The sequence below is a fragment of the Lycium ferocissimum genome, unplaced genomic scaffold (assembly GCF_029784015.1).
Source record: "Lycium ferocissimum isolate CSIRO_LF1 unplaced genomic scaffold, AGI_CSIRO_Lferr_CH_V1 ctg6055, whole genome shotgun sequence".
Lineage (NCBI taxonomy): Eukaryota > Viridiplantae > Streptophyta > Magnoliopsida > Solanales > Solanaceae > Lycium > Lycium ferocissimum.
The window spans coordinates 55461-79746 of record NW_026726210.1 but is presented as its reverse complement, the minus strand read 5'-3'; the positions used below and the strand labels follow the sequence as shown (position 1 = coordinate 79746).

At 33.9% G+C, this 24286-nt stretch overlaps 2 protein-coding genes and 1 long non-coding RNA gene across 3 annotated transcripts; 1 reads left to right on the top strand and 2 right to left on the bottom strand.

Annotated features, from left to right (window-relative positions):
- Positions 1-15454: 15454 nt before the first annotated feature.
- LOC132045172 (uncharacterized) lies at positions 15455-16395 on the bottom strand. Its single transcript, XM_059435712.1, has 3 exons — positions 16269-16395; positions 16006-16064; positions 15455-15747 (listed from the first exon to the last, which is right to left on the bottom strand). Exons 1-3 carry the CDS (start codon positions 16352-16354, stop codon positions 15563-15565), a joined length of 330 nt encoding a protein of 109 aa, XP_059291695.1. The 5' UTR covers positions 16355-16395; the 3' UTR covers positions 15455-15562.
- Positions 15980-16503, top strand: LOC132045173 (uncharacterized). Its single transcript, XR_009412356.1, has 2 exons — positions 15980-16059; positions 16253-16503. It is a non-coding gene; the product is annotated as an uncharacterized LOC132045173 (long non-coding RNA).
- LOC132045171 (uncharacterized) lies at positions 16069-18272 on the bottom strand. The gene is made up of 3 exons (XM_059435710.1): positions 18148-18272; positions 17351-17504; positions 16069-16495 (listed from the first exon to the last, which is right to left on the bottom strand). Exons 1-3 carry the CDS (start codon positions 18233-18235, stop codon positions 16372-16374), a joined length of 366 nt encoding a protein of 121 aa, XP_059291693.1. The 5' UTR covers positions 18236-18272; the 3' UTR covers positions 16069-16371.
- Between the last annotated feature and the right edge of the window lie 6014 nt (positions 18273-24286).

Below are 24286 nucleotides of genomic sequence, written 5' to 3'. Positions count from 1 at the left end.
GAGACTTTGATGCAGATTCCCGTAAAGTCCGGGGTAAAGTCGTAAAGTGGATGATGTCTCCGGTTGTCTTCGGAGGCTTAATGATAATTCCTGTAAAGTTCAGGGTAAAGTCGTTAAAGTTAGTAAAGTGAATGATAAAGTAAAGAGTAAAGTCATAGTGTAGCCATCTGGCTTATGAAAATGAGGCTGTATAGCCATAAGACATCTCCGGTTGTCTTCGGAGACTTGATGAAAATTCCCGTAAAGTCCGGGGTAAAGTCGTAAAGTGGATGATGTCTCCGGTTGTCTTCGGAGACTTGATGAAGATCCCTGTAAAGTTCAGGATAAAGTCGTTTAAAGTTGGTAAAGTAAATGATAAAGTAATTGGTAGAGTAGAGTGATAGTGTAGCCGTTTGGCTAATGCAGAAGAGGCTGAATAGCCAAATGATGCCTCCGTTTGTCTTCGGAGACTTAATGTTGATTCCTGTAAAGTTCAGGGTAAGGTGGTTAAAGTAGGTAAAGTGAATGATAAGAATGTAGATTCCTGTAAAGTTCAGGATAAAGTCATTAAAATTGGTAAAATAAATTATAAAGTAGAGAGGGAGAATGATAGTATAGCCGCTTGGCTGATGATGTTGACGGTATCGTGACAAGCCAAACTAGTGACACGTAATCCTGATTTAATTCGTCTTCAATCTCGATAACCTACAAAACAGGTATATTTGTTAATAAAGTCATAAAGTTATTGTAATAAAAAATAAATTTAAAGATAAAGTTGGAAATAAAGCCGTTCGGCTTTTGAGGCGAGGCCATAATGAGCCAAATGATGCTTTTCGGCCATGATTGATAGACTTGACTGTTGGTCTCGCGGCGTTTTAATCCCTGCACTCAAAGAAAAATTCTTAGTTTGGGAGGGGGAAGTTGATTCATGTTGACTCGAAGCTTGACGTTGTTGGCGCTCCATTCGTCTTGTTCGCTTGGATCTTGTGATCTCCGTTCAAGCCTCGGTAGATGAGTAGTAGTGAAAATAATTGAGGGAAAGTGTTTCATTTGAAAGATATGTATGTAAATATATGTATAAGGAAATGTAACTATATGCATATAAGTTGTGAAATATATATATATATATATATATATATATATATATACACATATATACATATATATATACACATATATACATATATATATATGTAAATGTATGTATGTAAGGAAAGATATATATGTAAATATATGTATGTAAGTTGTAAAATATTTCTGCCAACTTCAGATTGTGACCCTTCTGAACAATTGAACGTCATTTGTCTATAAGACTGCCTGTCTAATAGCCTTAATATTGTCGATGTCCAGCTCTTCTCTTGTTTAATCTTTCAAAATATGCCCCAGTTTGGCCTCGTGAGAGTACAATAGACTTATGTTGTGGTGTGACCGAACCTTATATAGGTTGCCTACGTATCCCGCCAAAGGAATCAGGTCAGAACGTAGTTCGTAAGGTACATAGAATGTGGTTTGAAGTTTTCTAATAAAGGGACCGAACCCGATATGGATTGCTACGTATCCCACCAGGGAATCGGTCGGCGTAGTTCGTTGTAAATGGCAAAGGTTTGTTGGATTTCTAACTAAATACGAGTGTCCGTATGTTGATAGTCTACGAATCCCACCGAGGGAATCAGGCCGTGTGTAGTTCTCCTTGTATAAGGATTTTGGATTTTTCGTTATAATGCAACCGAACCCTATGTGGGCTGCCTACGTATCCCACCATGGGAATCAGGTCAGCGTAGTTCGTAGGTGTATTAAAGGAAAGGTTGCAAACTAGGCTGTCTAGCCTGATGTCGTCCTTTGATTTCTTCTTGAATTGACAGCCTTCATGCTTATGTCATTGTCTGTCGGCTATTTCATTTCTTCTGAGTGGAATCATGCCTTGTCCTCTAATTTCTTTGTTATTCTCTCGAGACGTATGTTGTCCATTTGTTTATGTCACAGTCATAGAGTTGGCAGATTTTATAAATAAAGTAGAAAATAACAATAATAGATGATTGAGGAAAAATCAGAAATGCATTCATAGTTTTTGCAATTTAAGCTCTCAAAAGATGAGGCAAAGCAACAAAAGTTTTGGGGGCACGATTTAAGCCTCAATTTTAAGATCGTGCTATCACAAAAGTTTTACTACATGTTCATCTACCAAGACTCCCGGCGAACCAGGGACGGAGTACAAGTCCAATTCTTCAGAGTCTCTCCTGGTTCGGCACCCTGAATGGTCGGTGTCTCGGTGTTGTGAGTAGTTGTAGCAGCAATCTTCACTGGTGCTTGTTTTTGGATTGTTCCCGCGGGAGCAGCAAAAGTTGATGACTTGCCCTTTTCAATTGGCATAATGACTCTTTTCGAATCCCTATCCTCTTCAACAGTTACCATGTTCACGTTGGCGTTCTCATGAGTAGGTAAAGGATTGTTGTCTATATTAGGCCGAGCTCCAGTGAGCTGGATCGCTCCTTCTTTAATCAGGGCTTCGATTTTGTTTTTGAGCCCGTAGCAATCCTCAGTGTCATGCCCAGCAACTCCAGAATGGTATGCACAACGTTTGGAACCATCAAACCATCTTGGAATGGGATCAGGAATTTTCCCTTCAATCGGTTGTATCACACCTGCTGCTTTCATTCTTTCAAACAACTGAGCCAAGGGTTCAGCGAATCGAGTGTAATTACGGGTATTTTTAACGTCATGGTTTGGACGGGCTTTAGGTGTAGTATGGGGTCGATTTTGGTAAGTGGGAGCTTGAATGGATTGATACGGACGTGGGTTTTGGTAGGGAGGTGCTCGGGGTTGGTAGTAGTTTGCTTGGGCATTGTAGACAGGGTAAGGAGATGGTGGAGTTTGGTAAGGTTCAACATATTGGTAAGGGTAGAAAGGTTGTTGTGGATGGTTATAGTATGTAATGGCTTGGCTCGGCTTATGCCCTTGGACATTCATGACTGCAGCGGCATCTTCTTTCTTCTTTTTAAGCCCGCTGATAGAACCAGATTGAATAGCTTTGTTTACAGCTTGCAAAGCCGTAAGATCCTGAATTTTCCCTGATTTGATTCCTTCTTCTAAGGCTTCTCCCATTCTGACAACTTCTGTGAATTTCTGCCCCATCATGCCTATCATTTTCTCATAGTATATGCCAGCTTGGCATTCAATGAAGGTAGCAGTCATTTCTCTGTCACTCATTGGGGGTTGAACCCGGGCTGCTTCTGACCTCCAGCGTAGCGCATACTCACGGAATGACTCAGTTGACTTTTGATTAACTTGGTCATGTAGACTCTGTCTGGTGTGATATCAGTGTTGAAACTAAATCGGTCCATAAAATCTTAGGCCATATCGCTCCAACCACGCCATTTTCGGATGTCCTGTTATGTGTACCAAGTAAGAGCTTCACCGATAAGCTTATGCGAATATTTTCATCCTTATATTCTGGTCTCTACCTACTCCAACCAGTTTGTCACAATAAGCCCTTAAATGTGTATGAAGGTCGCCTGTCCCATTGAAAGTATCAAATTTCGGCGGTTTGTAGCCTACGGGCAAATCGACGTCAGGCTGCACACACAAATCTTCGTATTCTACGCTCTTAGTTCCTCTGGAAACTTGAAGGTTTCTCATTGCCTCTTTGAGACTGTGGATCTCCTTTAATAACATATCGTCCGCCCTTGCTTTTGCATCCTTTTCCATTTCCTCGTATTGATCTACCTCGGGTTGGAACCTGACCGTTACTGGGTTGGTATAGGCTTGTGTTTCCGCTGCATATACCGGAGGAACATATTGCGTGTTAGGAGTGGCAAAATGTGCCCCTTATATATGTTGGGTTGGATAAGTTTGGACAGGTGGGAGTGTTTTGGCCCTAGAGGTGGTGTGTTATAAGCGGTGTTTGTAGGTAGTTGGTTTGGTGGGTTTAGAGGAGTAGTTGTAGGTGGCGGATTAGTGTTGGTAGGTAACGGAATATAAGGAGTGTGAACTTGTGATTGATTTGGTGGGTTGACGGGTGGTGGATTAGGAGTAGCATAGGTATTGTAGGTAGGTGGTTGATTTTGTGGAGGAGTATAGACGGATGATGGATTTGGTGGAGGAAAGTTGTTGTTGGCGGGTGCATTATTTTGTGGAGGAAAGTGTTCAGGGACTAGAGATTCAAGTGATGGAAAACGAGGTGGATTTGGTGCGACGGTTCTGGGTTCAGGAGGTGGACTTTGGAGTGTAACGGATAAGTTGGTCAGGTCCCTAACCCGATTTAGTTCGCCACGTAGGTCCTCAATCTCTTGAGTCAGGCGGGCGATATGTTCGTCATGTTGAATAGTAGTTCTGTGTTCAGAAGTCTCAGGGGGATCACTAGAGATCACGATATTTTCCAAACCAGTTGAAATGGATGCGGCTGGATCGGACATGATAATTTCTTTTCCTTGCACGACCCAGGTACGTCGAGGTAGTGATGACGTCTTTTGACCTTGTGAGGTAAGGATGGTCGGCCAGCTCGAGTGTCAACACGAATCAACTCTCTTTTATGGAATAAAAATAAAAATAAAGAAAAGGAAACATAAACAATGCAAATGATATTAGTTTTATGATCACATAAAGTCAAGCAAGTTATGTAGCAAATAAGTTACCAAGTAAAGTCAAACAAGTCGTCACACGAATATATCAAACAATAACGCGTCCTAATATGCATGTGACCTCTTTGTGCCAGAGGTAGGCCTAACGTTTGTTTGAAGGGTAAAGTGTGTCATAATATGTCATCCTATTACTTTTGATGAATTAAACAAATTCCGTTTCCCAAAAATAAAGTACAAAAGTAATGTAGTATTTATTACATATCAAATGAATACAATCATAAAGTATTTCCTAATCTAAATAAAGTAAATACAATTTCCTCATGTCTAAATGTACACTCCATTTTGTGATGTCAACTTGGTCTTCGTCATTTGCTGATCACAGACGTACTCCAATGTAGAATCCATACCTGTCATAGAAACGTTAGTCATTCCCTCTCTCGTAAAGTTTAATTAGTTAGAGCGAATAGTCAATATTTAGGCACAATTATCTTTCAAACATGCACATAAAGTATGATAGTATCACTTGGGGTCGTGGACCCACTTGGACATTTGGATAAAGTCATCTAATGGGCTTAATACACCAAGGGTATTAAACCTCCTAGGTCATGAAATGTATGATCCTAATAAAGGGTGTTGGTTTAGCTTTACGCTAGGTTGACTATGAGTGGGTTCACTAGACGCAGGGATCCCAAGCGAACTACTCGAGTGAGAAGGCTACGTGGTCACACAGAAAATCCGGACACCCCGCGCATATGCCAACTCTCCTAAAATTTGGGATTTTGAAAGAAATTTGCGGGTGCGCAAAACACACCTCGCGTGTACGTGTGATAGTGTGAATTTTCAGATGTGGAGAAAAGTGATACGGGATGACAGATTATATCAAAGCAAACACATAAACAGTTTATATCAAACAAACAATTAATTGCATGTAAAAACAGTTAATAAACAAATAAAGTGATTAAAATAAGCACACAAAGCCTATTTAAACTAAGTCCATTATGGTTAGAACCTAAGTAATCCCCAGTAGTCGCAAAGGATCATTATACCCTATTTTAACCTAAGTCAAAATAGTTTACAACATCCGGTAATTCCGGGGTTAATTAAAGTTAAGAGTCGCCACCTAATTATTTACGGTGAATTAGGGCACCTAAGTTTATTAAAGTAATTATCTAAAGTTGACTTTGATTTTAAAGTCTACGAAACCAAAAAGATTCTAGGTAAGGGTTCAATTAATCTAAGGGAAGGTATTAGGCATCCTCTAAATTCCATTAACAATGGTTAACTGACCGGACTTATGTTAATTAATTAGACTTTAAAAGAATAAATTTAAATTGTAAAACAGCTAAGACACTACTAAAAGGAACCTTAGAGAGTTGGTTTCAAATTGTAAAAGATCAAATACTTTGAGTTTGCCAAAAAGTTGATTAAAAGGTTAGGTATCAAGCGTAGATATAAGTATGACATCTCACGGTATTTTGAAAATAACTCATAATTAGACATCTTGAGTTTATAAAGTATCGACAAACGACAGGCCGAAAAATAACCCAACGAACAAATTGCTTTAAAACAAGATTTGGACAAGGTTAGAAGCAAAGATCTAGTTAGGACAACGAATGACTACTTATGCATTATTTTCAAGTTTAGCACCTTTGAAAATTACTTCTTTTAAAGGAAGAAACCATTCGAACTTGAAAAGAGAAAACCAAATATTAGTTGTTGATTTTAATCTCCAAACTTAAGTCACATTCCCTATGATAAAGAAAAAAAAAAAAAAAGTTATAAAAACCGTCGGGACGTATACTATCATCTACGTGATAAAAAAATTACTCCTCAATTACTAGTTGTAGAGAAATTTAGGGCAAATAAATAATCGATTATTAGTCTTACTGTGCACCCAAATACCACACAAGCAAATAGAGGTAAATGAATCAACACAACGTAACAAGTTGATGGAACATTTAGCCGAGTTTCAATGTTTCCTGTGCAGCTCGAACATGGAGGAAAAACGTGGGCGTTACGGCGACCTATGGCAAGCAGTAGGCTTCGGCCTTAAACACGTCAACTTTTGCCTAAGAGACACGGCAATTCTCACAAAGAAACAGCAGCAACAAGCGATATTATCTCATGAATGTGGCAGCACGGTTGTCGAAGCAACTCGAGGATGTTTGGGATCCGAACATCCCAGTTCATGTAAAAAAAAAAAAGGGAATGAAAAGGATGAGTTGATATCAAGAATTGCATACTTTAAACCAAGCTAAACAGTAATTGGAACATGAAACAGTTGACCTGTTTGACAAATTATCAAAGTTTTATCTAAGTTGAGGAAAAAACAGCTATGGGATTTCGAAAATATTCAAATTTCAGAAGCATAAAAGTGGGGATTAAGCGGCATGCTCAAGCAGGTTCCGATACCAAATACGACCAACTATGGCAGATATGGAAAATGTAAAACTTATGGGATATGATCGAGTAAGAAATAAGTAACAATAGTCAAGAAAAATGTATGCAAACAATTGAACTGTAAAGATAGACAAAGAAAATGTATGCAAACAGTAGGCAGGATAGAGACATTCACTGATACATTTCACATCTGTTTTAAATTACTAAATCCTTAACCCAACTTCAATAAAAAAAAAACATTTACAAACAAACCAATATCTAAACTAAGTAGTATAAAATTAGGCAAACTATCACTAACACTACGTTGAAATTGAACCCGAAACATCACTAAACTAGACTAACATTCAAGTCATCCACGATTTAAAGAAAAAGAGAAAAAAAAAATAACCTTAAGAGTAAAAAAAAACAGAACATGGGCAGCTAACTACTTGACAATAACACAAATCCCAGGTATAGAAATCTTCCTAATCAAATGTTTAGTAACTCTTTTATGAAAATTCAGAATAAGGTTCAAACATATTAGAGACTTCTATTATGACCGAAACGGCGACAATCCGCAAATATGACTTCGAGAAATAGAGGAGAAATCCTAAACCAGCTTAAGCAACTAATTAGCCCCCCTTAGGTCCATAATATACAATTGTATACCACTTTTATACACACTGTATATGTTGTTTGTATACTTGTGGTGTATGTATAAAGAGAACCAACAAAAACCCAACAAACAACTAGCTTAAAAAAAACCATAATCCACGTAAAGATTCTTGTTTTTATCAAATACACATTACAATATAATGGACTAAGTCTTGATTCATACTTTTTGTCGAACATATAAAGCGTAAACTTCGGTTTTAGTCGATATATATATATATATATATATATGGTCCATAATGCACAATAGAAACAGAGTTAACATGATTTAATTTATGGAACCTTCATAAAACATATTCGTATATCAATAAACGGCAAAACTAGGACGTGAACCTCAATGTCTATTCATCATTTGTCGAATTATAGCAACTACACGAAATAAGAAGTGCAAACATGTTTCCGAATCACAAATGGCAACGAACAAGACATTAACACATGATTTTTCTATGCTAACATATTTTAATAAAGACGATAAATCAAAATAGCATCGGATTTTCTTGGTGGTCTGATTAACGGGGTTGTCGACGTCGAATCTACTCTCTTAACTCACGAACGATTTCGAAATTCGGATTGAAACAACCTTAAGTTCTTCTCTATCGAAGTGTTCAAGAGCAAACCAAAATGATTTATCAAGTCGTACGAATTTTTTGAGTAAGCTGCGGACTAAAAAAAAAATCTCTCCTCTTCGGCTACGGACTTAAGGCCGTTTTATAGTAGACGAAAACTAGGGTTTCACTCCTTTTTGGGCGGGATTTGAAGTGAAGTAGCCGTTTGAAATTGAATAAAGCTGTTCGTTTTCGATCTTTCGAACTCAATTTTTTATGTTAAAGCAAAAGATTTCATAGAAATGGAGAGGCATGATCTGAGTTGGAGGGAAAGTATCTTGGCTTTTCGTTTAAAATAGAAGAAGAGGGCAGAATGTACTGCACGAAAATAGGACCTGTTAGAATCTGCCATGGCTGTGGAAATGGTTTCTTGTTTGGAAGAGGAAAGGAATGAGAGAGATTAGAGGGAGAGGAGAGTATGCGGCGTTAGTTGAAAGAGATTAGGGATTTGGGAAGAGAAATTATGGGCTTAGCTGGTGAAGTAGTGGAAATGGGCCGGTCGGGTGAATTTTGGTTGTGGGCTAGACCGGGTAGAGAAATAATGTGGGCTAATAATTTGGCTGAAAATTTATTTATCCTTCCTCCTTTGTTTAATTATTTTTGGGCTTCTAATTTAATAAATAGTACAATATATACTATGTGAAGATAATGAATAATTAATATGTAGAAAAATAAGGATTTAACCAAGTGTTGTCTTGTAATTAATTTAACGAGTTCACCCAAAAATGAAACGATGATGAACCATTTAAAATTTGTGATAAAGTAATGCTAGTAATGTTGAAAATAAAAGTAGCGAAAATAAAGTATTTAGCTCGTCGATAAGTTTAGAAGCCCGAGTATATAAAATTAAATAAAGGAGGGACAAAATTGGGTGTCAACATTGTGTAGAGCAACAGAATCAAAATTCGTCCCCGAATCGACGTCGTTTGGGTCTTGTGAATCTTGGAATGCACTATTCTGAAAATCTCTATGAAAACCTTCAGAGTTTGAACTATGTTCTAGTGTCATTTATGGATCGGGAGATAGCTCTGGACTAGGATTTTTAATTACATGTTTGTCTTGTTTTTCCTTTTCTTGAAAAAACTTTTCTAATGTCTATTTTACTACTCCTTCTATCTTCTCAATTTTTTCTTTTTTGACAATATACTTTTTTTTTAAAAGTGTCTCCTTGTATTAAGGTCCTTCGTAGTCTTCGTCTGGTCTGAAGTGATGAACAACCGTCATCTTCACTTTTTGACAAAGTGACAGCCATTAACGGATTTGATGAGTCTTTACCGGCTACCGTTTGAACCGGACTAGCTGTATCTCTATCCGATACAGTTGATTTTACTGCATTCATTGGGGAATGCACACCTCTCTCATCCATTTTATCTTGAGATGGAAAACTCTGTGATTGGGCTAGCTCGAATTTTACAGCCTGGAGTTTGTATTCTAACATTCTCACTTGCTCCAAGAGTCTTGTTTTTTCTTAGATCAGTGTCTCATTTTTCTGGTTTAGCCTTTTGAATGCCTTAGTCATGAAAGAACAATGGTCACAGAAAATCACTTTATCTGTGTCTTTTTGGATATTGTATTGAGGAATTTTTTCTGGATTTTATCTAAGTGCTGGAGAAATATAATAATTTGGACCCAGTATTCCTCTAGCATAGTCTAATGCTTCAGTAAAATCATGAACGCCTTTGAAAAGAGTTTTTTCTATGTCTTTAATTGAATCTATAACTTCTGGCCATGTTTGAAAAATGTCGTTTGTCTTGTCATGTATTACAACATAATATTTAAATTTTTTGTCTTGATTTTTGTCTGTAAAATATTGGCAAAGAGCATTTAAAGTTGCTATAAAATGTTTATGTCTTTTTAATTCTATGCTATCCACAAATTGTTTACCAAGCATGTCTGTGGTCTATATCTATTATACATTCTTGTAATTTTCTAAATGTCATATTTGATGGTGGGAAAGATATTAAATTATGTTTTGTCCCGAACTGTATTCTCTCTAAAACATTACTTCCTATTGAAGCTTGTGGTTTAAAATGAAGATTACCTAATACTGTCTGTCTATAAATGTACGGGGTGAGGCTTGGATGCCGTTTCCCTTGTCTACTGTATTTGGAACTGTTGGTCTCACGCTGTCAATAAAAACATTTTTATTAGTTGACCGTAATTTTTAACCTACTTAATTGGTGTGCTAAGTTATTATTCGTTCCTTTAATATGTTCAAAAATCAAATTATAAATGAGTGAAAATCATTTCGCCCCCCCCCCCCCCCCCCTCAACTTTACTTTAAAAATCAAATTCCTCCCCTAGCTTTGAATAATAGTCATTCTCCCCCCTTTATCCTAATTAATTTTTTTAAATTTTTATTTTACACTTACATTATCAACTTGTCTTTTTTTTTTTTTCCTTTTACTTCTTTAAAATCATGGTTTTTTTTTTATCTCTTTCCTTTAAAATAAATAAATATTATTTTCGGGACGGGAAAAGAAAAGTGAGAAATACTAGCTGAGTATATAACTTAATATTGTTTTATAATGAAATAAATAAGAAAAATATTTTTTTAATTAATAATAATCAAAACTCTGATATCTATTTATACAAATAAAATAATAGGTAATAATAACTCTATAAATATATTTCAATGTAGGTAATACAAAATAGTTAATAAAAATAGAGGTAGATTCTATAAAAAATTCCTAAAAGATTATCTATTTATATTATAAATGAATTTTATATTATAATTAAAATATTCCATTAATGGCAACCAAAAGTAGTTTATATATTGACAATAGAGAATAACAGAGAAGAAACTTAAATATACATATACAATATATGTAAAAGTAACATGTAATATGTGAGTGTGAGACATGCGCACGAGCGCGCACACACACACATACATACATAATATATACTTAATGCATATAATATTAAAATAACAATCATAAAAAGTAACATTAGATTTTGTGATAAACTACTTATAGTATGAATTTAAATAAAAATCTATAAATACCTAGATTTAAAAAATAAATTTTATATAATATAAAAAGATATTACATAAATGGAGGAGTCAAGGGTAAAATAGGCATTGTACAGGATAAAGGGTGTGTGGGGGGGGGGGGGGGTGGGGGTGGGGGGGAGAATGTCTATTGTTCATAGTTGAGGGGGGAGTTTGAATTTTAAAACAAAGTTGGGGGGTGAAAATCATTTTCACCCAATTATAAATTGATATAGTATCTATAAAATTTAACCATCTTCTTCGACTATTATTTTTATCATTTATCTTTTGGTGGAATTTAACTATGGCTTCACAGTCTGTTCTAATTAATATTTCGGATTTATTCAAAATATATAATCTGGCTTCATTCGATCCATATATTACGAAAAATTTCTGCATCTATACTACTCATATTGCCTTTTTCTTTGTACTTGCCGCTTTGGTAAGCACATATTTTTTCTTCACTTTTGTTACTATATTTATTAGGTCTTGCTTTTAACACTGCTCCCCATCCTTCAAAACTACCATATGTCTCTATGATTAAATAATCTGTTTCTAATGGCATATTTAGGTCAGGGATATTCTTTATTTTTTCTTTAATTTTCTGTACTAATTTGATATCTTCTGTATTAAAATGTTTCTGTCCAGTAGAACCTGTCTTAGAATATAAAGGTCCAACTATTTTTCCTAAGTCTTTTATAAAAACATTGGCATAATGTACTAGTCCTAAATTTTTTTTTGTAATTCTTTAGTATTATCTAGTTTGTCTGGCATTTCTAGGGCTTTTTTTTAGCAATATGGGGTTGTAATTTAATTTTAACATCTCCTAATACTACTTCTAAGAAATTTATACAATTTTTATATAATTTCATCTTTTTCTTACTAATTATTATTCCATTTTCTACAAATAGTCTAAAAATCGTCTGTAAGTGGCCTAGATGTTCTTTAATATCTTTACCAAATACTAATATGTCATCTACATATACTAGTACAAATCTTTTATATTCTCCAAATATACTATCCATTTTTCTTTGAAAATTTGGGGGAGCTGTCTTTAATCCAAAGGGCATTACTAACCATTCAAAATGTCCTTCAGGACAAGTAAATGTTGTCCATTCTATACTATCCTCATGCATTTTTACTTGCTAATATCTTGATTTACAATCAAATTTACTAAATATTTTCTTTCCTTGTATTCTATTTATTAATTTTGTTTTATATGGTAGTTTATACCCATCTGTTCTAGTATTATCATTAAGTCTTTTATAATTTATTACCATTCTAGCTTTTTCTCTATTATCTCACTATGGTTTCTTACCAAGAAAGTTGCCAATAGCTGTTTCATCTAATATTTTTATTATATTATCTAAATATTTTTGTTTTTTTATTACTCCTATTCTTTCTATTCCTGTTTAAAATTGTATAACTCTAATATATCTTCATCTTCATTTTCTTCTATAATTAAATTCTTTAGTTCTGTTTGTTCCTTACAACATGTGCTATTACCTTCACAATCTTTACAGCAACTCTTTTTTTTTTCTTTTGCAGGTTTACGTGGTCTGTAGCCTGGATTTTCTTATGTATTATTCTAGTTTTAGTTTTAATAATTTGTACTGGTGCATGAGTGATATTTTTTAAGAAAATCACTCCATCTCTTGTAATCAGACAGCTACCATTATTATGTAACATAAAATCTAATCCTATGACAAAGTCTACATTTATATCTAAATCTCTTACCCATATTTTATCCATTTTGTAACTAGGCTTGTAACACTCTGAACATGTATTTATGAAGCTAATACATGCTTTATGAACATAATGTCTATATATATTACTAGTTGAAGCAGGCCCGTGCTAAGCCCGGACCCAAAGTCAAAATTGAAAATTTCTAAATTCAGTTATAGTATAATTTGCATCACACTTTTCTATTGCATAATTAATTTACTATAGTAGCACGTTAATTATGTTATGTCTTGTCGATAAATTCTTATAAGAATTAAAGTCTTAATCACATAATTAGATAATGTTTAAAAAGAAGACGATCTTTTTATGAAGTAGCTAGTTAGGAAGAGAATTAACAAATAATAAAGGGACACACACGTGATTAAATATTCTACAAGCTAAAACAAATTACAGCATGTAATTAATCATAACTCCATGAAGATCATAAATTGGGAACATTTGACATTTTTATGAATTTGTGAGCATATAATTTCTTTAGCTAGAAATAGAAATCGATTTTTTTTTTTTGTATTTATTACTTTTTCACTATGAATTCCATGTGACAAGGATTTTTGCTTGTTAAATGTGATGATTTAAGCTTCGAATCTCAATGTTCTTATAAAAAATAGTGAACAAAAAATAAGTATATTTTAATATAAAGACCAATTTATTGTTAAATTCACAAAGCTTCACATTAAACAATTGAAGATTCTATAAGCTTTAATTAGAGAACTTACAATGTTCTTGCGTGCAATACATGTTTTAATTAGGGTAACACCAAATATGGTCGGAGTATTATTTCGTTATTAAACAATTATGGCATGACTGAAAAACTTAGACATAAATAAGGGTGAAGTTAATCAAACTTCCCTCCTAATTAATCTTTTTTAAGCGACGTTTAAAACGATAAAATGACAGATAATTTAAGATGGAGAGAATAGCTAATCATATTGTCCGTTCCTGATTTTCATTTTTCGGAGACATCAATTTTGAAATTTGTTTTCTTATTATTATTATTATTTAAAAATAATTGTGTTAGAACATTATACCTAAGTTTATATTTTCAAAATAAAAAGTTACACAAAAAACAAGAGCAGAAAATTTAAAAATAATTTCAGAATTCACCGGGTGAAAAATATCATCTCCAAAGTAATTTTAAATGTCAAAAGAATTTGTCAGTCATTCTTTTCCAATCTAGTTATCCATAATGACGTGTGGGAGCCTGAAAGTTTTTAAATTTTACCAAATTGTACGTGGCAATGTAAGTAATAAAGAAGTAAAGTAGGGATAAATATGAAGTATAAAAAGAAGCTATAGTCATGTCACCAAAAAGTAGTTAGTATGAAGGATTGCATATTATCGAAAAGGGCTTCAAAGTACTTTGTTTTACTCCAACACACTTTAGTAGTTTGAAACAATAAAGGGCCGAGCTAGGGGTAAATTTTAGAAGAACAAATTGTTTAGTTGGCTATCCTATTTGGAATGTAACCTGAGGACGACAAAAATCATTCGATCCTCCCTTATTACATATACTAGATGAGGGTGCCCGCGCTCCGCACGGGTGCCCGATGTCATATTTCTTCCACTATAAAACCAACTACTTTAATCAACCATTGAACTTCATATTTCTGCATTTAAGACCAACTTCTTTTTTCACCATACAATAAGAAATAGTATTGAGCTTGTTTAGTAATCAATTATCGGTAACTCTTAATTACATAAGATATTTCAAAATTTGACGGTTCATTCACGTTGAGATCATGAAGCACTCCGTAGATGTTCAATTTTTCAATTACGGATCGACTGGTGCGGAAAGCATTTCCTTGATGTTCCAATCTCCAATTATAACATCTATCATGAATCTTCATGCCAAGTATTGCAGTTTCACATCATCATCGGTGCGGGAAAGAAGAGCCAACTTTCTTTGATAGTACCACATCGTATATTTTGTTTCACATCATCGGTGGTGCAGGAAAGAAGAGCCAACTTTCTTTGATAGTACTACATCGAATATTTTCAAAATGTGCTTTGTAACGAGGTGAGATCGAAAAAGACATTCAATTAACCAAAGTTCAAGGTTAAATGCAGATAAGATATTAAAAATTTGAATGATCGAGCAGAATGACCGTACATAACCGGTGACCGATCGATCCCAAATAGCAAAGAACTCACCAGAATTGGAGGATTATTTTTTATTTCTTCCCATTAAAGCTTACCTATGAAAACTAAGTGAATGCTTGGCTTCAACAAAAACAAACAAAAAAACCAAACGAATATTCAAACCAAAGGCTGCCTCATTCAAAGATGTTCTAGCCACTTTGCTCCCATCAACATAAATGGTATGCATTTTAAGGAAATGTACAATAAATTTATCATGAAAATTCTATAAAAATTACTAAACCGAGTAATTGAAGGCCTTACACCTGAGTTTTCCAAGCAGCCTCTGGAGGATGAGTCTAATTGCTCTCAAAACAAAACGGAGAACTTCGATTAGTGTCGGTCAATAGAAACAAGTGCGCGGATGAACATTAAAATAGTCGAGTCATTTTAGTTAAAGAGACGTCCGATGAGCCATAAATTTAAGCATTAATTATGTAAGAAAAGAGTTCTCCTTTTTATTAGTATGGTTTCTATAACTCTCATTCAAGGAACCTTTTTGCACTTCTCTTAAGTTCGTGCAACCATTTTACATCTCTAATTCCCTGAGGAGAAAAGAAGGCATTTCGGGCTTTCAACATGCATAAGGACAAAAGACCTTTTAACTTAGTCAACATCAATATAGCAGCGCCACAATCAAGCCAGCAGATACTAACTAAACCATAACCTATACAAAGAAGAAGATTTTTGTCTTAGACCTCCTTAAAACAGTGGTATTCCAACAGCAAAAGTTTTTTTTCCTTTTCATAACATAACTTAGAAATAAAAATGAAGTCAACTTAACTTAATTTGTTGCATTTTGTTTATTAACTATGCTACAAAGAGTGCTTTCAGGTACTTGTTTGTCCAAACCTAATCAGCAAGTAAATTTTCTTAACATGCAATGATGGAAAGATCAAACAAAATGTACACCAAAATAAGTCACCTTGTGGAACAAGTGATTCGCGGTGAGACAGGTAGTTCACAATCTGCCAAAAGGGTTGTCTGCAAAGGAGCCTGCCCAAACTTTTTATGTAAGAATCAAGGACTCCCTAAACCTTAAACAATGTTAGCAACATTAGTATATTTTATTTGATCTTTTCTCCAAACGGTAAAATATACTTGGCTCGAATTTCAAGCATATATAGATCAGAGTTTAACCGCGCATTTATTAATAAACACGTGATATATAGGCTTACAGCCACGTACCTGCTTTCAAATGCTAATATTTCAGACAACTTGAAGCCTGAAGCTGAAGTTAAGATTATTGGACCTGCTGGAAAAGAAATATTCATGCCAAAGGATCCCACTGCTACAGTAATACCGATAATTGTTGCCCACTGCTAGCTCCTTTAGTTGTTACCATCAGGCACTTCTGCACACTTCCCTTCAATATGACTGAGCAGACTTGGATCTTGTCATCTTGCAGCTTGCCACTGGAGGATTATAAAATACCCTCGAAACCATTAGTATCACTTCATTTTCATTCTCAAATTCACGGACACAATGAGAAATGAAAAGGGTTCATTGGAATTTTAAGTAAAAACATTCACTTCTATGAATTAAAGCTGAAGAAGAGGTTAGCTAGAGGAGTCATCACGTAATTTATCTATTGCCATACAGTTGGAATAGTTAGTCACCCTACTATACCACTTTAAAGCACATACATATGCAGCTAATTTACATGAAAATGACAATTTAAGCACGTGAAACAAATTTCAGTTGTGTCGAGCATATCATCAAACACCTCGGGCGAATCATAATCTGGAGTGAGTGTCATTTGTACATCAGACATCATAAATTCTGCCCTCAACCAAGCTTCAAAATAAAGAAGCATTGGTTAGAAAACGAAAATACATCAGGATAAACCACTACTTAGAAAACCTTAGAAGAACGCGAAAAATTAATTTTGAAACAGGAGAATAAAAACTAAATTAGCAAGTTCCAAATGCTGCGAATTAAGCCTCATTCTTTATCTCAAGGCATAGCGAACAAATGCAGCACAAAGAGCAACTTAATGAAAATCAAAGCAGACCAAATCAAAGCAGACCAAACCTGAAAATTTTGCCCTGAAACACATATATGATTAAAAAAATTCAAAAGCCGCAAAGAAATATCCATTTCCCCGCCTTTTTGCAGCTAGGAAACAAAAAATCACCTGTGAAAACTACCAAAAACATACCAAAAAGGAAAGAGAAAAAAGAAGTAAAACACAGAGGGTAAACAAAGAAAGAAGAATAAGAATCTAAGCAAACAAAAGGAAGAAAAGGTTATGAAAGAAGAAGGCTCACCTTTTTCCCGTTTTGTATGGTAATATCACGCGGTAGAGTATAAAAGAACCAGATGGGTCTACAATTGTGTGTTCCACCTTTGTACCATTGGTGTATTCTCCAAAACCACCCATGTAAATTACGGAAGTACTCTTGGTCGTCCATAGACGATGACCTGGTTGAAGAGCAGTATGAAGGCCCGAAACAGAGAATTAATACATGAACGAAACAAAACAAAACAAAATCACAAATATTGATGTAAATTTTTTTTTAAGGGCGTAGTAGTGTATAAAAGAATATACATAATGAGCATAAATAGAAAATCAAAACGCAAAGAGACATGTTAAGGTTTTAAGTATTTTAAAGTAAATTTTCCGGGCTTTTCCCCACAGTGCCATTACTCTAAGTAGCATCCTTCTTTTTTACCAAGTAACTCTAATACCATCTATAATTTAACACCTAAAATTCTAAGAAAAAGCTATTATAATATCATATATTTGTTCCTCTCGCAAATTTCTACTATAATAGAAAAAAAATCAGATGCTTTCCTTTTATGCTCTATATAACAGCAGAAGACATTTCGTTAAAAGAGAACAATTAATATAAACTTTAAATCAATCAGGTGCCGTAAATCTAGAATCAAATGCAAAACCTCACCAGCAAATCCATTACCATTGCATAGTGAAAAATTACACATGATCAGTGGTGGAGCCAGGATTTCCGCCGAGGGGGTTCAAAATATAAAAAAGTAAACATACGAAGAAGCCTAAGGGGGTTCAACAACTACTATATATATATACAAAAAAAATAATTTTAACCTTGTAAAAACAGTATTTTTTTCCGCCGAGGGGTTCGGATGAACACTCTCGGCTCTATATGGCTCCACCACTGCACATGATAACACATATCCGACTTCCAAAAGAATAAGATTCTTGACAATGTTTTGAACCTTCACATCGAGTACAGATGTCACGCTTGAGAGTGAACTTAACACCTGGAAAACAGAAATGCCATATCACAATATTGACAACTTCGAAACTGGTAGAAACAGAAAGAAAGGAGGACTGATTCTATCAGGGTTCGTCCATTATTCCTACATAGTTAGACATCCGTTTTTCAAGCATTTCATATAAAGTTTCTTTTTTAAAGTTGGAATTTTGTAATCTTAACATTTAAGATATTGCTAAAGTAGACACATCTATACGGTATAACATGAAATACAATGCATAACCATTTTGCATTAAAACCAAGGAGATAGATAAGGCAATCATAAGGAAAAAATAGCTACTGAGCAAGAAAGCAAGACAAAGGGAAAAGGAGAAGATGGGTGTTCTTATCAATGCGAAGCTGAATATTTACATGCATTTGAAATAAATATCCTATAAACTGAAAGTGTAAAAAGTAAAAAAAATAAAATAAAAAAAAAGTATATATTCTGAAGTAGGAAGCATGATTAAAGAGATTCATAGGCAGTAGATGGGTGTGCTCAAGTAAATAGGCAAAAGACTATATAAAAGGAAGATACCAAAGAAGAAGAAGTAGAAAAAATAGAACCGCAAAGGAACAACGGAAAGTTGGGTAATCAAAGTCTTCGAAACTCACCGATGATTAAGGCCTTCCTCGAAAGAGCAGTTTGGATTTCTAAAGATTATACCTTATGAACTTCCAGCGATGTATGAAATTTTGGAGACTTTGAACAGAAAGACAAGCATAAATACACTTCAGGTATTCCCAAAAAAATCCTTGTGCTGTACACCAGTAAAAGAATTTTTAAGATCAGAATAATTTCATCACTTTCATGCTGCGACATATTGTAGTGACTCTCTGTGGAGGTGAACTGCAATCACAGTGACTAATTCGATTAGTATAAGCACTGTTTTTTATTTAAAATCTGTCGAGAGGATATCAGCTATTGAATGCAGCTGAACTTTTATTTTAGGAATGTTATTCTTTGTTTAAAGGATTGGAATGCCCCTCTTCTACGTACAATGTATGATCTTGAGATACTAACTACACCATTATTTTACATCTATTTTTAGTGAATGCACTTTTACCACTTCTATCAGTAATGAGTAAATGAAACGAATAGCTTAACGCATTCTCTAGAAAGTAACTAAAGGACTAATTATTGTTTTAAAAAAGAAAATCTGATTATTGACATTCAAGATTGGCTAATCACGTCATAGGAAATATTGAGCATAAGGATCAGGATGAAGTCCTAAAAGTTTCAATCTCTTTAATAAGCTTTCATCTCACTATTTCATTTCCAGGATAATAAAGATTAGATGTCATAAAAAATTTATTGACTGGAAAAGTTGCTGAGATTACTTCTACCAGTAGTGGTTATGTTATCCTGCACGAACTATTTAGTTGCATTTAATTTTAAACAGTTAGCAGCATATATTAAAAAAAAAAAAAACAGTTAGGAGTATGAACATTAAACAAGGATTTTCAGGTGGCATAAGAGAAAGGTTAAGACAGAAATGGATTCATTATGCTATAAGAGCATAAAACGATAAAGGATAAAACCTGCATCTCTTAGTCTTATGAGAAAAATGTACCCATTCAAGGCAACATATATATTCCTTTTATATATAGTAAAATTTCTCTCTGTCCCTCCAAAGGCTAGTCGGGTTTTCCCTATCGATTAACAATAATTATGTTAGTTAAATGAAGCTTCACAAAGATCCCAAGGAACAGAAGATACGAAGAGTCGTAAACGCAAACAAACTAAGATAATAGTTATTAGCAACAAAAAATTACTCAATTCGCAACTGAAAAGCAGTTTCCAGATCACCAAAAATTCAAGAACTAAACAAAAAAATAAGAGAGGGAGAAGAAGAAAACTCACCAACAAAGAAAAGAGAGATGGAAACTGCAAAAATCCTGAAAATCCATACCTCAACAAAGATGAATAGAATTGCCAAGTTACCCCTAAATATATATGTATAACACCGAAGAAGCACCTTAATCAATTAATACATGCATGTTTGAAAAAACACAGAAAACCCAAGGAGATATCGATTTTCCATGCTTCTTTGTAGCAAAGAAACTGAAAAGTCAGTGCTTAAATCCAAAAAGAATACCAAAAAGAGCTGACATAGAAGGTGAAGAAGAAGCATGGAGAGAGAGAGAGTGACATGAATTTGCTGTCAAAATTTACAAAGAGGAAAGCTACAATAAAAGTTTTAGGTGGATTGGTTCAAGTGCAACACGTGGAATCACAGTGGAGTAGGGGAGTTAGAAAGATGCCCTCACTTTGATTTTATTTACGGAAACACCATGGGACGACGAAAGACCCACACTTATTATATAGTTAAATATATAAGTAATGTGTCCCATCCATTTGCATAGCTGCAACTAATTTTTCTAAAGTTTTTATTAAGTTTGATGGAACTACTCTTTTATTTATTATACACTTTATACATCCTGAAACCGCTAATGCTAGTGTTTCTATTTCATAGTCATCTATTTTAATTCTTGCAAGTATATTTATTGTTCCTAATTTCTTATCCTCATTACATACTAGTGCCTTATAATCTTCTACGCTCATTAATTCTTCTTGATAGTCTTCTGGTATCGGCTTAAGAGATCTAGTTATTGTTCTTGTGTTAGATGGAACTATTTCTTCAGTTTCATCACATTCTTCTTTTTGTTTTCCTTTTTCTAATTTTTGTAGTCTTTTTTCTAATTCATTTAGTCGTGCCTCTAATATCATTATTCTTAAATTGATAGTAGGATCATTTGTCTCTTTACATTTTTCTTCTTTATTTATCTTTGTATCAAATTCTTTTTCTATGCACATAATACATCCTTCTGCATAACATTTCTTACATTTAACTCTTTTATCTTTACTAGGGTACCATTTACAGAGGAAACACGAGTTACTATCTAATCCTTTGTTTCTTTCAAATTCATGATTACATCCTACAGAGATATTTACTCATGTACTTGCTTGGATTGCTTCTAAATCCAATTTTTTTAATCCTATTTCATTTATTAGTTCTTCTTCTTCTAAATCAATGAGTCTGTTTTAGATTTTTCTTCTGCGTCTACATTTACTGTAGAATATATACTTTCATTATCAGACATATATTCATCTACATTTATTAAAGTTTCTTAAAAGTCTTCTATTAGCTGCGAATTTCTTGTTTTATTAATTATTCTTTTTGGACATGTATTTGCTAAATGTTCTAATACTTCCGCACGTAAAACATTCTAATCTATTTTTATAATTTCTTTCTATTCTATATTTTCTAACATGTCTATTTCTATCTAAATAAGGTTTCTAGCTGATGATTTTCTAAGATAATATTTCTTTCTATTGTAATCTCTATTGCATTGTGGTGGCCTATACCTTCTATATTTTTTCTTTTTATGATTGTCTTTATTGTAACTTTGGGTTGTATATACTATATTCTTACAGAGACTCATTTCATTTTGTTTCAACTATTTTTGTATTTGTGTATGTATACATTTTTCTTGTAATATTTTCATTATGTGTTGTATTTTATGTCCTACTGACCATCTTGCATTAGGATGTTGTATTACTCCTTCTCTTTTATACCATCTATCTTCTATTTCTCTTCCTAAAGCTCCTAGTAACTTGTTAAATAGTTTTTTTACCTAAGTCTTGGTCGAAAGCATTTCCGCTAATGGTGCAATAATAAAAATAGTCATTTAAAAATTTATTAATATGAAACCAACTGCTTATACTTAATTGTTCTAGTTTTATTACTGCATTTCCTTGTAATGTTATTAATCCACTATTTGGGTCTTCTCGTATAATTAAAGTATGTATTTTATTTGTAAAATTATAGGGGTTTGCTCCCATGGCTATTAAATCTTGAAATTCATGTGGAAATTCTTACTTATATGGTTCCCATAATCCTTTTGTTGATTCTCCTAAGAAAGTCTCTAAATATTTATACATTGTTTCTGCATCTGAATCCATATAGTTTTTTATATAATCTGTTACTATTATTCCTTTCCAAAGGTCTATTACTGAGTTCCACATTTGTGGATCGTGGGCTGCTATATTTAGTATTTTACCTTTACTACCTCCATCTTGTAACCTAATCGGTTCTTCTATAGGCATTCTTTTTCTTGATGGTTTTATGTCTTCTGTTGGTACTTCTCCTATTCTAAAAACTCTACTTCTAGGTACATTCCCTGTACTAGTATCTACTGTAAATGGTTGTTCAGTTGTTCTTTGAAATGGGCTGGAACTGGTTGATTCCATTAATTCTTTTGGACTTATTATTGAATCTAGTTCTATTTCGTCATCACTTTCTTGTATTTCAGCTAAAATTTTATCAAAATTGTCTGATTTCTTTTGTGAAATAGTTTCTACTCTGTATCCCCAATTCTCTGTTCTAAGTTCACATGTTTTAAAATGCTCTATAGTTTTTTCTAATGTTAAATTTCCTAATTTACATCCTCAACATTTGAAATTTTTGTTTTTATCTTTTTTATGAATTTCTCGGGCTCTTTCTATGGCTATGTCTACTTCAAAGTCTTCTTGTATTATTTCAACAATCATGCAATTAGATTCAGTATCTTCTAATGTACTTTCTTCATCAAAATCTTGTTGGGTAGTGTAGTTATATTTTGTGAATCTTATAAAAGTTTCTCCTCTAGAATTAGTATACATTAAATGATATTCGGGTTTTAATATCTTTTTCTTATTAAAATCTTCTAAATTCCATTCTAATCCTGCATATTCTTCCGGATTTATTTTTATGGGTTTCATAAACTTTATTCCTCTATTTCCATTACTTCTACTACATCATCTACTTTAATCATGAATTTAGTATTACTATTATTTGCTATTTTTCCTAAAAATCCTACACACATTAATAAATTATTTCCGTTACTCATGTCTTCATACCCTTTAGTCTGTATAAGTATCTTAATATGTTTTCCGAATTCTGCTAAATTTATCATGAAGTCTGGACTTACATAAAAAATTCCTCTATTGTGTCACGACCCAATTTAGAGTCGCGCGGGCACCTCCCCTTCCCACCTCGATAGGCGAACCCTCAATCAAAATAATACACTAACCAAGTAAAGAACAGATTCATTTAATCCAAGAAATAGATGTAGTTAACAGCGGAAATCAATAATTATATTAACCAAGTTTGCGGAAGTGATTACAACAATTAAATAAATACAAAGACTCAATTCGATTCCCACAACCTGGTCTAGACTAGTACAAGAGCAACTAGAGTGATCCAGATTTCAACAAAACTCCAAGACCCAACCTCTATCCTGGAATGAAGTGGGAGGAGGCCTTTAAGATAGGCATCGCGCATCTTCCTCATTTCACATATAAACCACCTTAAATACCCTACACCCCAAAAAGGGTGTAGCAAGAGTAGTATCAGTACAATCAACACGTACTGAGTAAGTATCATAGGCCGACAATGGTTAGAAACACATATCAGTAAAAGAATTCACAAATAAGCATGATAAGTAACTAAATCAGGTCATACAGCTATCTACCGCTCATTATAACATCAAGACCCTTAAATCATTAACTTTCCTCTAATAACCACAAGTCAATTCCACCGCAATCTCACAAAAATCATATTTTGTCATACCATTCGTCTTTAGTCTAGAAGTCGACTCATCATTATGATATTTTTTATTCTACATCCTTTAGAAGCAAAACATATAATGATCCTACGAACGATCTACGAGATAAATTAACAAGTATAAGACAACCATATTCGGAACCAAATACACGTCATTGCTTAAGTAGAGCATCTAAACCCAATTGTACCAAGTCTCAATATGTCCCATCCGGAACCAACATCACAAGTAAAAACACCACATCATCTCAATATAAGCCGTGATGCAATGCAATACAATAATGTATTAATGCAATGCAATGCCATGCAAATGCTGTGTACACCTGTACTCCGAACGAAAATATCGACATCTCGGTAGAACAAC